Here is a 15,922-nt window from a genome sequence, read left to right on the forward strand (position 1 = left end):
GTACTCTTTTTGCTTTTGCATTTAAATTTTTTAGCTCAATGACCTCTTAGTTTTCTATGTTGCAACATATATGTTTATACATAAGAAATTTAATTCAATAGTTTTGTGTTAACAAATTAAAATAAAAAAATCTTCGAAAGGTATGTTTTGACATGACATATTAAATGGCTTGTTTAAATTAATCAATCAATGAAACAACTGGTTTGTAAAGATAATAAAGGAGTAGGTCCGGTAAGGACCAATTTTGGCCTCAAATTTCAGGTTCATCTGACGAAAGATTTTGACCACTTTTTAAACACTTAAGTGTCTATTTTATTTGAATTAATTAGTTTATGTGAAAGATTTTAACAGATTGAGTCATTAAAAACGATCCGATTCAAGCTCAAATATGAAAAATCTACCTAATATGCCGAAAAATGTCATTTTTCAGATGGTTTTTGGTAAAAATGAAAGTGGCCGCATCCGTGTTCATCCTCAACCTTTATATATATTATGTATTATCATAAAATACAACTTACATTTCAATATTAAGGATGAACACGAATGCGGCCACTTTCGTTTTACACGAAAACCGTCTAAAATTTAACTAAAATGCTAGAATTATGATGATTTCAGTAATTTAGCATGACTTAATGGTGCTAGTACCGGATATATGTGCATTGCATTGTCAAAAACAGCCCATATTTATGTAGCAGAAGCATTCTACTGTCCAATAAATAACTAAAGGTTTACATTTTAACAATTTTGTAAAACTGCTATATTTTGGGGCCAAAAAGGGGTCTTACTGAACCTACTCCTTTACATTCATCATATCAATACATGAACTTTTAATTATCTAAAAAATGTTTGTGTTTTCCATACAATAAAACAGTAAACCAACATCGTAAAGTATATTATTGTGTTGAGACAGGATTGTCGATTAGAATTGTCACATGACTAGGAGAAATTTCATAGGTAAACATGATGAATAGAACTAATAAGGACATTTTTGAATGTTACCTTATTGTACAAATTTAAAGTAGATTTCTTGTATCTTTCGTCCTTTTTTTAAGCGTTGTGATTTAAGATATAAATATTTCCTTATTAGTTATTTTCATCAAGTACCCTTCAGAAGTTCCCCTTAGTCATCTTTTGTATGATTTGTTTAGCGATATCATTACTAGACATTTAAACAGTCAAGTGATAAATAAGTACGTTTTATAAAGAAAATATTATTATAAAAAGACATTAGTGAAAGGAAGTAGATCGATAAAAGGAGAACAGGTAAGTTTGAAATACAAATCTTCAAAATGCTTCAATCGGTATTGACTTATATATCCACTATCTATAATCAGGCAAAAAGTAAAATGACAACAACTTCTAACCCCACAGATGTATATAAACATAAAGTCCCGTATCAAATTGCAAACACATCAAACGACACGAGAATAAATGATATACATGTATTACTGACTTTATACAGGCATTTCAAAACCATTCAATCAAAAAGATATTCAAATCCGTGTCACTTTCCTACATTTAAGTACATTTAACCCTAAGGTATATTGATTTTTATTTTAATCTAGTATTCTTAAAATTGAGAATGGAAATGGGTAATGTGTGAAAGAGACAACAACCCTACCATGCATGGAACATAACACAGCAGAAAGTCACCAACAGGTCTTCAATGCAGCGAGAAATTCCCGCACCCGGAGGCGTCCTTCATCTGGCCCCTAAACAAATGTATATACTAATTCAGTGATAATGAACGCCATACTAAATTCCAAATTGTACACAAGAAACTAAAATTAAAAATAATACAAGACTAACAAAGGCCAGAGGCTACTGACTTGGGACAGGCGCGAAAATGCGGCGGGGTTAAACATGTTTATGATATCTCAACCATCCCCTATACCTCTAGCCAATGTAGAAAAGTAAATGCATAAAAATACGCACATTAAAATGCAGTTCAAGAGAAGTCCGAGTCTGATGTCAGAAGATGTAACAAAAGAAAATAAAACAAAATGACAATAATACATAAATAACAACAGACTACTAGCAGTTAACTGACATACCAGTCCAGAGGGTAATTAAGCTGATAGAAAGATTCTGTTTTCATCATATGAATATCAGGCACAATCCTTCCCGATAGGGGTTTAGTATTATACCATCATAACATATATGGGAAGAACATAACCCGTGTCATGCCAATGTTTGTTTGTGATTTTTTTTTTGTGTAGAGGCTATTGTTTATTCTGGTGCAACATTTCTGAAGTAAAAATCACAAAAATACTGAACTCCGACGAAAATTCAAAATGGAAAATCCCTAATCAAAAGGCAAAATCATATGCTCCATGATGAATTTCTAATTGTAAAATTAAGACGAAGAATAGCAATAATATCGCTGTTCCTTTGCTATGTGTGTGTTTTTGATGTGTTTGTACTGTGTGTGTGTCATAGATGGATACCGATATCATGTCTCCCTATTGTGTATGAATAACATAATTGATTTATTGAGCAACACATGACATAGCTTACCAAACCATGACACTAAATTTTCATAAATATAAAATAGTTTGCAATAGCGGCGATGTTTTTTTTCAGGATACTGTGGATTCATAAATTTGTGTAGGTACCAATTGTTGTACTTTGACGTGACGACATTACTACCCATGATTCTACTTTGTTTTCCCATAGATGTGTTCTGAATCCTTATTCACACAAAACGGTTTTTCCTAAAGATAAAACTTGTTTAAAATTTCTCTATTAATGCATTTAAAGCTTTATTTGTACCTTTTACTTTTTGAATTATCTGACTTCAGTATTTATTTTTCGAAGCTTACACTGTATTTTTCCTAGCTCTAAATTTGTTGAAATGCTTTTGTAAATTTTTTGCATTTTCTTTATGTGAATGTCAGCGCTCTGTCGTAAAATTTTGACAAAATAGGTCTATTTCACTTTTCTTATTATTGATTTTATTTATCTGAACAAAATAGATTTAATATATGGTACTGAGTATGGCACTTACGGCAAAATGTGATACAAAGTATATATTTCATAATACTGTTAGAGCCAATTGTTTGCATAACTTACAGAAGTTTAGGAAATGATAGGGACGTATTATTATTAAAAATCATATTTGTATTTTCTACTATCATCACTATCGAGTACATTTCTGAATTATAAATATATATTCCAATTAAACGTTCAAGGACAGTCGTATTCTTAACACTGTGTTATTTTCTTTTAAGCATTATGAATGAACACAAGACGTTGTTGGTCATGATTTCGGTACTTAGTTGGTGTGCTGTGAATTGTAAGTATGATATACATATAATTTTATTGGCAATCATCATCATAATATCATCTTAAGAGGAAAAAATAGTCATTCTAATCTGTTGTATTTTGTCTACGTATTATTATTGCTCTATCAATTTATTAATTATAGATGAAGTTTCTTTCAGTTAAGATGTTATACCACCATTGATTTTTCCCCTATTAGTCTTTGCTAAATTGGCTTTTAAAAAAAATGTACAGTATTTACCTTTATTTCAACCAAAGAAATACTTTGCATCAATAAAGTTTAATCCTCTCAAGTGCTACAGTGCAAATTTCACACTACATTTCATTGCATATAAGAAAGTATCCAACACTGAAAGTAAAGAACCCAATTTTCACACTGTTATTTACTGGTTACCTGCTTTGTAACCTAAACTTTCAAAAATATTTTATAAGACATTCAAATAAAACTGAATGATGCTTTCAGACACCCAACATACAATGTACATGTTTATGACTCAGAAAAGTTTAAATGCATTGAAATACAGGGTTAATTTTCTACAAATGTCAATTTCTAGGGAATATTGTTTTAGACCTACATACAACCGGATGTGACTTACGATGATTTGGTAGTATTAAACCTTAACGTTCGCCAATTCAATTCGATCGGCATGCTTATATATTTTCTATCAATTGTATTGTAAGCATTTTTAATCTACATTATTCAATTAAAACATAATCTACCTGTCGGCGTTCATCCAGGGTTTCTGTTTAAGAAAACAAATTTCATTATTGGTGAAAGAATTTGATGAAAACAATATAAAAGTTTATCTTTATCCATTTTTTCTGGGTTTCTCGGTCTTTCTCCATGATTAGAAAAATACTTGAAAATCTCCTCAAACGCGCTATATTTAAAAAGATGAAATCAATAATCAGCAATTATGGACTAATTGATAAAGATGTTAATAGTATTATTAAATTGAATGGTGGTTAAAAGACGTCACATGTCAACTATAGGACTTTGATAGAAATAATTATTGTGAAGTGAATACTACACTTACAATTTTTAAAGTGACGCACGCGTATGATGTATAACTTTCATCTAAATTTTTATCTTTTAACAATGGTGCGAAAATAAATACTGTTGTTATTAGAAAATGAATAAATTCATAAGATTTTTTTAAACTTTAGTCTTTATCCTTCAAAAGAAGGGAAGAATACGATAGATTTTTTGAAGATGAAGATTACAAGAAGTCCCACATGATTATTTAATGATCTATATTACAATTGTATTGTATCCTTTATAACTAAATTCTTCTTCACAGAGTGTTTATCTATTAAAATGTACATGAAAAAGAGTTTTGAAGAATTACAGCTGACATCAATGCTGCAAACTGAGTTTTTGTGTAAACAAAAATGTTAATGTTTATAGCTGTTGGTAACAAATGAAAGTGGCGAAAATATATTTTGGTTTGGCGAAAGAGGTTGTGAAAAGTAAATTGACTTGGGCGAAACCCTATGTTCATCCTTAATTTGTTTGTTCTCTCCAGAAATAAGAAGTTATTGTAACTGCTTCAGTTAATATTTGCATTTTTTTTTATCCCAGCGATCTTAATATAACGGATAATACCACGAATCGTTGTCTGATTTGTAATTGTCCCTATGTGTCATATTCCGTGTTGTGAAAATTTTACTTAGTTGTAATAAACGAAACGCACGTCTGGCGTATACGTATAAACACTATGAGCTATGTGCCTTTGATAACTATTTATTTGATTGATGATCAATGTATAACAGAAAACAGTTTACCCTGTTAACATATTGATTTGTTGATTGGTCTTTATAACGTAATCGATATCTTAGGCTTGAACATTGGCATGATCGGTACATTAGATTCTTTTATTTTAAACACTTGATTTTTTTTTTGTATTGAGAATGATTAACATTAATTTAAAAGGTGGGTAATTGATACTAATAGTTATCCAAGTTACCAGACGTATACTTAGTACGCTAGATTTAAAAAAAAAATTGTAAGTATTGTAAACTGAAAATTTAGAAAAATAACCTCATACTTGATATTCATGTCAACACCGAAGTGCTGACTACTGGGCTAGTGATAACCTCGGAGACGAAATGTCCACCAGCAGTGGCATATACCCTGTGGTGTAAATAGTCATGAAAGGTACAAGGCGTAAAATTAAGTACACCAGACGCGCGTTTCTTCTTCATAAGACTCATCAGTGACGCTCATATAAAAAGTTAGAAAGCCAAACAAATACAAAGTTGAATAGAATGGAGGATTCAAGATTCCAAAAAGGTTGTGCCAAATACGGCTTAGGTAATTTATGCCTGGACTAACATTATTAAGAGGCTGTCCAAGTTAATATCAGGCAAATCCTATGATATGGGTGGCACAACATAATTGTTTTCCCTCTAAATTTTTGGTTCCAATGCAATGCTTATCTCATACAAAGAATATATATGTCAAAGATATTTTTGAATCAACAGTGGATGGGTCAGAAAATGATTTTAAAGTTCACTAACAACGCAACCAAAATTTTGTACAAAATGAAGAGTTATCTCTCCTTTTAAATGAATTTTCAGTGATTTCTATGTATTTTTTTCTTTTTATTTGTTGCAGTTAATGAAAAAACTAAATTTAACTTTGAGAAAGAATGAATTTGTGATATGAAATAGAAGGGAAAAAAATTAAAACAACATATGTCATGTGCAATCCACTGCCTGGTTTTTCCATGACCGCCCTCTTAATTAGAAAACTCAATTTGCGTTTATGTTGCGTATCTTATAAATTTCCGTTTCTTTTAAAGATTGCACTTACATATATTTTCAATAAATGTTAAAAGATGTTAAAACAATGTGTTTGCGAAATATATTTTCTCCTTATACCTTAGAATACTCTTTTAAAAATTGTAAGTACTGTGTATTTAAAATTTAGATTACTTTGAAGTCATACATGATCTGTGTATTTCAGGTAAAGAAGAAAAACTGTTGTACTCAACTCATAGCTATGTCAAAGAGATAGACTTGAAAAGTGGAGACGTTAAAGTACTTCTTTTTCTAGCAGGAAGCTATATGTTTTCGTTAGCCTACGATTATGACGGAAGATATCTGTATATTCCAAGAAGGAGCGGAGATATTATCAAGTAATCTTCTAATATAAACGAAATCTATAGTTTTATTGCTTCGGTAGTCGATTAGTCCAAAACGTTCGACAACGTACAATACTATCATTGAACGATTTATTTTGTTTACTTCCATCTTCGTGAAGTTGTCACGTATTCAGTATTAAGACAATAACATGAAAGTGAAGTGAATTCCTTTATTTTTGTAGGTTCTTATTTTCGTGTAGTGAGTAGACTTTCCTTTGATATAGAATTTCGTTGTTTTGGAAAGGTCTCCATACATTACTTTGTGTTCCAACTAAAGGTTGCACTTTGTAAACACAGCTGTTTCTCAAACACGCCTCTTTTGGGGAGATCTTGAATATTCATAGAAAATTAATTTTGCTTACATACTGGTTCCCAGTTATGCTCTCTGTGTTATATATCACAGAGACAGAATGTTACCAGTAAATAAATTGCATATTGTTTACATTGAAATCTGTGGTAACCTTTCATTCGAGGTAGGGGTACATGTAGTTAAGAAAATTAGTGTTAGTTTAAACTCTGAGAAGTTCAGGGCATATAAACGTTGAAAATATGCCGCACAGCCCTATATTTTGACCTTTGAAAAAAATTGTGGTGCATATGAACTTTCAATTCTGGGATAAGATTTTTTTCAAAACTTCATAGTAAAAGTGGTACAGTTTTAGCCGTAAAAGGAGTTTCTATGGGAAATTGCATTGTCAATATTTACAGAAATGCAACCTAAAATATGACATGTATTATGCAACAACTTTAGATTATCCCAAAGAGAAAAAGTAACACTAGGTTACATTTGACTTTTGAAAGGTGGAGAAGTTTGACTTTTCTACTCTTTACACAAGTATTCCACATTCCAAACTAAAAGACAAATTAAAAGAGCTGGTATTGCTTTACTTCATAAAAAAATGATCAACGTAGAAACAAGTATCTTGTGTTAGGGAGGGATAAATCCTACTAAACTCTGATTCAAACAAAAAATTCTCTGAAACTGATTTTATCAAGATGCTTGATTTCTTGATTGACAACATAATTGTTACGTTCGGAGGACGTGTTTTTCAACAGACTGTCGGCATTCCAATGGGAACAAACTGTGCCCCTATACTTGATGACTTGTTTCTTTATTATTATGAAGCTTACTTCATGCAGGAACTTCTTAGGAATAAAGATAAGAAGTTAGCAATATCCTCTAACTCAACTTTCCGCTATGTATATGATTTTCTTTCACAAAATAATTGATAATTTGGTGACTATGTGGAACGCATCAACCCATCGAACTAGAGATAAAGGATACTACAGAAACAGTTAAGTCGGCCTCATATCTTGAAATTGACAATGATGGGTCGGTTGAAAATAAAACTTTACGACAAAAGAGATGATTTCAGCTTTTCTATTGTGAACTTTCCATTTCTAAGTAGCAACATTCCAGCACCACCTGCATACGGGGTGTATATTTCCCAATTGATACGATATTCCCGTGCTTGCATTTTCTATCATGATTTTTTGGATAGAGGGTTGCTGCTCACAAGGAAGCTTTTAAATCAAGAGTTCAAAATGGTGAAGTTGAAATCATCCCTTCGTAAATTTTACGGACGCAATCACGAGTTGGTTGACCGTTATGGAATAACCATTTCACAAATGATATCGGATACGTTCCTAACGTCGTCACTACAATCCCCATCCCTTTCATGATTGTGACCTACCGAATTAGACTATTTCCCGGATTTGTTATCACATAAGCAACACGACGGGTGCCACATGTGGAGCAGGATCTGCTTACCCTTCTGGATCACCTGAGATCACCCCTAGTTTTTTGTTGGGTTCGTGTTGACTATTCTTTAGTTTTCTATGTTGTGTCATGTGTGCTACTATTTGTCTGTTTCGTCTTTTCTTTTTTAGCCATGGCGTTGTCAGATTTATGAGTTTGACTGTACCTTTCGTATCTTTCGTCCCTCTTTTACAAAAGCTGAATTTTTAGCTCAGCCTAGTTTGCCGAGTAATCTAGAGCGCTGAACATAGCATTCAGTGTTGTCACAATATTTGTATAGCATGAGTTAAAATCCCGACGAGGGAGGGACAAAAAATTGTAACTTGTACAAAAAGCGCTTGTACACAGTACAATTTGTACAAAATTTGACCAAAGTTCACTTATGACTTGTACAACAGTTTAGAGTATCGATGTTGTTATAGAAAAAGCATTCATATACAAGTTAAAAGAGAAACATACAATATGAATACAAATATGATAGTTGAGGTAAACAAATATTGTACAAATGTGACCTACCAAATTAGACTATTTACTGGCTTTGAAATATCATGAGCAACACACCGGGTGCTAAAACTTGTGGAGCAACTGAGATCACCTTCGGTTTTTGTTGGGCTTCGTGTTGTTATTGTACCCCTATTTGTGACATTTTTACCCTTTGTGTTGGTTTTGTTCACACCTTGTTGTCAATATAATGGAATTTGATAATTAGATATAGGAAGATGTAGTGTGAGTGCCAATGAGACAACTCTCCATCCAAATAACAATTATAAGAAAGTAAACCATTACATGCATGGATTGGTCAATGCACGGCCTTCTACACAGAGCCTAGGCTCACACCGAACAACAAACTATAAAGGGCCCCACAATTACTAGTGTAAAACCATTCAAACGGGAAAACCAACGGTCTAATCTATATAAAAAAACGAGAAACGAGAAATACGAATAAATTACACATCAAACGACAACTACTGTACATCAGATTCCTGACTTAGGACAGGTGCAAACATTTGCAGCGGAATTAACGTTTTAATGGATCCAAACCTTCTCTCTTTTTCTGAAACAATAGCATAACACCACAACATAGAAAAACACACGATAAAATATCAATTGGCAGACTTAAATCTATCAAAAAAGACTGTCATTAAAGTGATAGGTTTCGCTAATTTTCATACCAGGTCTAATCCACCAAAGAAAATGCATGTGTATCTACCATGTCAGGAATATACCAGTTGTAATCCATTCGTTTGATGTGTTTCAGCGTTTGATTTTGCCATTTGATTAGGGACTTTCCGTTTTGAATTTTCCTAGAAGTTCAGCATATTTGTGATTTTACTTTTTTAGAAATTGTTAAGAGAAGTACAAAATTTGATGGCACACATGTTTAGTAAAAGCTAAAACTAAAGATAAAGAAATCAATAAGATTTTTATTTGCATATATACATGGGATAATTATAAATTTTAAAAGTTGTATGACTGAAAAGTCATTTTATAGTTATATCACATTAAATATGGTTTATTTCCGCAATGTGTTGTTTTTATTATCCATGTGTACTCTCCTTCTTCAGATTTCCTTATCCAAATAATCAAACTGTTCAGTTTGAAATTGTTGTTTCTGTAAACGCTCCACTCGGTATAGCATTTGACTCAGTTAACAAACATATATATTGGACAGAAGATGAAAAAGGAAAGATCATGAGATGTAATGCAGATGGAACTAATAAAACCACTATTTTGGACGAAACACAACCTAGTGCACTTTCAATTGATGTAGAAAATAGGTTTGTTATATAAAAAAAGAACTTTATGTGTTTGGATGTTTTGATCAAATGTAGAGTGTGTGCTATAAGGGAATGCTTGTAACGTTAGGTAAACCGTAATTTTGATAGAAAGAGGGGTGAATGATACCAGAGGGACATTCAAAGTCATAGAACGAAAACAAACTAAAATCTCCTTGGCTTTAAACAAAAAGACAAACAGACTAATAATATTACACAAGACACAAGATAGAAAACTAAAGACTATTAAACACACACTCCACAAAAAAATGTCATGAATCCAACTGCTTCTTTTGTTTAATATTCACATATACCAAAGTGAACGACACAGGCTCTTTAGAGCCTTTAGTTGGTTGTTATCTTGCATATAGTTATAGATAATGATAATGATAAACTGTAAACAGCAATTATGTTCAACAAAGTAAAATAATTTATTATAACTAAAATTGTCAGTTTACCCCTTAAGGAGTTATTGCCCTTTATAGTAATTTTTTAACCATTTTTCTAAATTTTTAGTAATCGTTTAAAAAATCTTAAACAAACTTGACCACAATCATCATTATGTTATATATTTTTAAAAATGGGTTCGATGACCCCGCCCATAAATCAAGATGGCCGATATGGCTTCAAATAGTACATAGGGTAAAATGCATTTAGAGCAAATTTGCTGTTGATAAAAATTTTCATTAGGTCAAAATCTATCTGTGCTGAAATTTTCAGACCAATCGGACAATTTTATGTTAGGTTGCTGTCCCTGAATTGGTACTTTTAAGAAAATTTTGCAGCTTTTGGTTATAATCTTGAATAATATTATAGATAGAGATAAACTGTAAACAGCAATAATGTACAGCAAAGTTAGAACTACAAATAAGTAAAAAATGACCAAATTTGTCAATATGTCCCCTAAGGAGTTATTGGCCTTTATAGTCAATTTTTATCAAGTTCCAAAAATTTGCTAAATTTTTACAAATTATTTTCAACTATAACTTCTTGGCCAAATTAATTATAGATAAAGATAATTGTAAACAGCAAGTATATCCAGTAAAGTAAGATCTACAAACACATCACCAACACCAAAACTTAATTTTGTCATGTGTCCTTTGTTTAATATGCACAAAGACCAAGGTGAGCGACACAGGCTCTTTAGAGCCTCTAGTTTGTATACTTCTTTCAATATGTTATCAAGGGACAATACGACAAACTTAATTCATTTTAAATTGTTGTTTTTGTGTCATTAAAAATGTCAAAAAACAAATTCAGTGGTTTTTTTTTCGAAAATGTGTTTCCATATGAATCAAAATACACGTTAATTTATGTATTTTTATTACGTAATGAAATTGTGTTTTCCACTGTTAGATGGATATATTATAGTCAGGAACTAAATAACGGAAATATATACAGATTAACATTTGACGGAAAGAATAGACGAGTTATATATAATCTGTCTTCATATGTATATGGAATACAAGTAGGTATGTTATAGACATGAATCTAAAAAACAATTAAAAATAATGATGTATAAATAATAATGATGGTCTGCATAACCTTAGTTGAGTTAAAACGGGCTTTCGAAAGACATCATGTGTTTACCTGGATAACTTCGTTTGATAGTGCTCACGAAATAAACATGTTAGCTACTTAAAAACCACCGGAATTTCGTGTTCTCAAAGTTCTTCATCTTAGAAATTTGAAGTGTCAATGATGAGTCTTACGGATACATAACGCGCATATTTCTTACATAATTTTAAGCTTGATATCTATGATCTGTTTATTCACGAATAATTGTATTCCCGTTAGACTGCAAACATCTAAATAATCGAAAATACGAGGACACGTGCATGGGTATCTTTCAAAAAGTAGAATACCTTACACCATTTTTTTTTTAAATTGAACAAGAACACACAGCTTTTACTGACAAAACTGTTATATCTTTTTTGTTGTTTTCATTTTAGACGTTATCGATATGCGACTTTATTGGAATGAATTTTCGACTGGTGACATTAAATCTGTTTGGTATAATGGGTCGAATGTCCAAACTGTAGTAAGCACCAATTTGCGTAACAATTGGGGCCTTGATACCAATGATGATTTTATCTTCTTTTCAAGCCATCATTCGATTTTTAAGATGGCCAAATCTGTAGGGCAAACTCCGACTGTTGTGCACATTGATACAAACCAGATTTATGGTGTTTTTTTGTATAAGTACCAAGGTAAGAATTCAATATTACACTGAAAAAAATGCATGCATTCGTTGATATCATATTAGAGAGAAATGTTATACTTTATAAGCTAAACTATTCATTCTATATTTGTACCCATATTTTGACTATTTTATTTATTGTGTCTATTTATTAAACGCATCAATGTAAATATAACGGAATTTGATGAGACTGTCATTAAAGTGAGAGGGTAAGCGCTTTAGAACCCGGTTTAAGCCACCGTTTTCTACATTTGAAAATGCCTGTACCAAGTAAGGAAAATGACAGTTCTTGTCCATTCGTTTCTGATGCGTTTTGTTATTTGATTTTGCCATGTGATTATGGACTTTCCAAATTGATTTTCCCCTAGTTCAGTATTTCTGTGATTTTACTTTTTACAAGCTATAAATATAATAGTTGTAATCGTTTGAGTTGCTGTTGTATGATACTTTTTTATGTATATTAATATGTTCATGCAGGTTAACACCTGATAGTGATCCTAAGCTAATAAACAAGTGTGACAATGTTCTGAAATATTGTAGTCTATATTTCTAAAACATCGTAGTGTGTTATATTTATAACTTAAAGATGATTATATATTGCTTGTTCAACGTGTTTTAATAACTTAACGCTTTGAAGCTTTTATTGTTTTTAAACAAATGCTTTCTTAATTACAAATACTTGCTAATAGAAGTTGCTCTGTTTTGGTTTACATGGATTGTGACAATGTATATATCTACAAATATTATACTTTTTATGTTATTTAAAATATTTAAAGCAACATCATAAAGAATTTGAAAAGCTTGTTAAATTTCTTGTTGTCAATACATTGTAATGGTACTTACATTAAACTTTTGAGGGAAAAAAAATTATGAAATCGTATATTGAATTACTCTTTCTAGAATTGTGTTTGGTGTGAAATGCTGTGATAAAACCTATGTTATTGAGAGATTAAATAAGTTTGTAAAAATAAACTTCATTATATTATGAACATGTGTATATTAAAATCTAAACAACACACTGAAAATAACGATGTACATGTTGCATTGTTTCTAATTATTTTTTGTATATTTTAGGGAAAGACTATGACGAAAACGAACAATTATCTTATACTTGTATACAACGAGTAAAAAGATTTTTTCTATAGTTTTCTATACAGCGTTTCTGTGAATTTTTCATCGTAAAGACCTTGTTCGTTTGATGAGTTTCGAATACTCTCTTGATATTTTACCTCTTTTGGTGGTACATTTAAAGTATTCATTTCAAAATTTATAAGTAGTTTCTAACCTTGATGCACCACTCAAGTTACATTGTACATGCTTACGAGTTGAAACTTAGTTTTCCTTAAATTTTCGTCTGCGAATTACTGTTATTCGTGTTGCTGTTTTCGATTAATATGCTTTAGTAACTAATTTGTTGAAAGGACATTACTGAATTTTATGTAATTGTTTAAGATTAAATGCATGATCCTCATGTATCAGTATTGAAGTACGATACTGAAATTTAATGATATTTTTGTTGATATCACAGGAATTGCGTTGCAGCTGCTACCTGATACAATTCCGGAATGATGAACCAATAGCAATAACGAATTGAAACACTCTGGTATCCTGTCAGAGCGTTCGTGTGCTAATGCAGATTAAGTGAGTAGTATTGCTTATTTTTTCATATGTATATAAATAATTACTTAGACTGTTGTTGCTTGTGTTGTATCCTTACTGTTTTTGCAATTACAATAACTTTTTAAGTTTGCAAATAGCCATACATGACACATTGTTTTTGGTTGTTGATAAAAGGCATCTCCGAGCAAATAAAAGTATTATGTTTAAAATTAAGAAGTCATTAAAATGCATTCCACTTTAAAGGTAGAGTTTGAGGTCTGATAAGACATATGTTTTTCTTGACCTTAAAAGTTTTCTTCTGCATGTTCTATTGAAAATTGTATATTTTCATTTTATCTATTTTAAGTTAATTTACATTATGTTTGTTTTGTAGAATTCTGATTGGTTTGAGCATGATTTAAAGCCAGAAAATGAAACAGGCTACACATGATTTTATATATGCACTTGATACAACATAACGCAAGTAAATAAAAGTGTGCTGTCCTGATTATTCATATACAATGTAGCATTTTGTGGAATAGTGGATTTCAATAACTCACAAAAAGAGTTGAGCGTGTTACTTAGTTTCGTTTGGAATGATTATCATCTCTAATAACGAAGACAAATTTGTCACACCATAATGTCAACTTAACGCAAACCCTGGTCCAGTACTGTACTCTTCAACCTTATTTTTCACAGATGAACCTATCAATTGTCGTATAATACACCTTTACTGATCTATCTCACATTAATGTCAAGATATACATTATGTTGTACACTTGATACATGTATTTCAAGCTAAATTTGTCAATCTCTTGTAACATTTGACATAAAAGTATATATTTTAGATGACGAATTCTTTATGTTTGTTGGTTTATTTTTATGTTGTTCTTTAAAAACGGATTTGCTTTCATTGAATTAGTAAATGACTCATTTGGCAGGCTTCTCAATTGCGAGTTATTTCAATTTCGTAACGTTTTTAGATCAGAAGCAGACACATGGCTGAACTATTAGTTTTGTACTTACAAGAAAACAGTCTTATGATTATAAAAAAGAATTCGGGTCATATCTTTTTCTGAATAGATACGAAACGTTATACTAACTTATTTTTATCAGGATATTAATCATCAACCAGTGTAATTTTACATATATGCAATGTTTGTTTTGTATGCTTCTATATATACCCAGTTCGTGCATTAGTCTCAAACATAGCCTTATTCAAAGGCAAACATGGTAAAACAAATAATATTGCTTTTGATTGCGCTGAAAACTATCAATCTTAGTAACAGTCCATAACGAACATCATTTGATGTGAATGAGTTTAGATATAATCATGTCTGTATGTTTGCAAACAAACGCTTTAAACTGCACAGAAAAACGTTGTTTTACGAATGTATGCATATCAAACTTGTTTAGAAATATTAATTTAGATATATTGTAATAAACTAATATGCATTTCTATCAGGCCACGCGTTAATAAATTTTATCATCGGAAACCCCGAAACTTTCATCGAACTAAGTTTGTATATTTTTTACGGATGAATAGTAAAAAGAAGCATCATTGCGTTCAAATAGTAGTATATACTCATTACTAACATCAAATTAAATAAAGATTTATCAATGACGACTTTATCGGTGCTGATGTGATAAATTCATGTATTGACTACAACTGTTGTGTACAAGAATATCGAGACTGCTGTTTAATCTAGTATGGTATTTGATCGAAGTTGAACAAAAAAAATGCTCGACAGCAAAGCATTAGGCTGTTAAATACCGTATTGGGTTAAAGAAGTGCTGTCGTTCAGGGTTATACCTACGAAAAACAGAAATGAATGAGGTCACTATATCATGTGTAGTTTTCTAGTGCTGAGGAGGTGTGGGTGGAAACTTCCTGTTCTGGTACGGCACATGGCTAGTACATATATGTTAAACAAGAGAAAGATTGAATACACGAACATTCTTTTTTTAAAGAAGCAATGCAGTAGTAAGTATCGGATTCAAAAGATGATGATTTAATCCGTTCCATTTCGTGTGAATGGTACAATTTTCATCCGATTTCCTTCGAATTACATATTCATTTGTAAATATCAAGCGTGAGCAATATTTTCAAAGTCACGTTAGTTTCCGATCAATGACGGAAAATACTTGATTATCGATAAAA

The 15,922-nt window shown here is 31.3% G+C and overlaps 1 protein-coding gene across 4 annotated transcripts; it reads left to right on the forward strand.

Annotated features, from left to right (window-relative positions):
* Positions 1 to 1,142: 1,142 nt before the first annotated feature.
* LOC139502771 (low-density lipoprotein receptor-related protein 8-like) lies at positions 1,143 to 15,209 on the forward strand. Of its 4 annotated transcripts, XM_071292353.1 has the most exons (9): positions 1,156 to 1,263; positions 3,231 to 3,295; positions 6,251 to 6,422; positions 9,753 to 9,965; positions 11,319 to 11,434; positions 11,915 to 12,172; positions 13,237 to 13,306; positions 13,691 to 13,803; positions 14,156 to 15,209. In XM_071292353.1, coding segments are annotated over exons 2-8 (891 nt in total). In that variant the 5' UTR covers positions 1,156 to 1,263; positions 3,231 to 3,234; the 3' UTR covers positions 13,692 to 13,803; positions 14,156 to 15,209. The 4 variants fall into 4 exon arrangements, with proteins under 4 accessions (XP_071148458.1, XP_071148454.1, XP_071148455.1 ...); XM_071292354.1 differs by lacking the exons at positions 13,237 to 13,306; positions 13,691 to 13,803 and having other exon boundaries at positions 1,214 to 1,263; positions 14,129 to 15,209; XM_071292355.1 differs by having other exon boundaries at positions 1,220 to 1,263; positions 11,915 to 13,803.
* Positions 15,210 to 15,922: the final 713 nt, after the last annotated feature.

Source organism: Mytilus edulis, chromosome 14 (genome assembly GCF_963676685.1).
Source record: "Mytilus edulis chromosome 14, xbMytEdul2.2, whole genome shotgun sequence".
NCBI classification, from domain to species: Eukaryota; Metazoa; Mollusca; class Bivalvia; order Mytilida; family Mytilidae; genus Mytilus; species Mytilus edulis.

What these genes read in the sequence shown, in the direction of transcription:
- LOC139502771 (XM_071292353.1), top strand. Translation starts at nt 3,235, where the DNA reads ATGAATGAACACAAGACGTTGTTGGTCATGATTTCGGTACTTAGTTGG. An exon ending in TCAATTGATGTAGAAAATAG is followed by an intron (nt 9,966 to 11,318) that starts GTTTGTTATATA and finishes TTCCACTGTTAG; the next exon opens with ATGGATATATTATAGTCAGG. An exon ending in TTTTTTGTATAAGTACCAAG is followed by an intron (nt 12,173 to 13,236) that starts GTAAGAATTCAA and finishes TGTATATTTTAG; the next exon opens with GGAAAGACTATGACGAAAAC.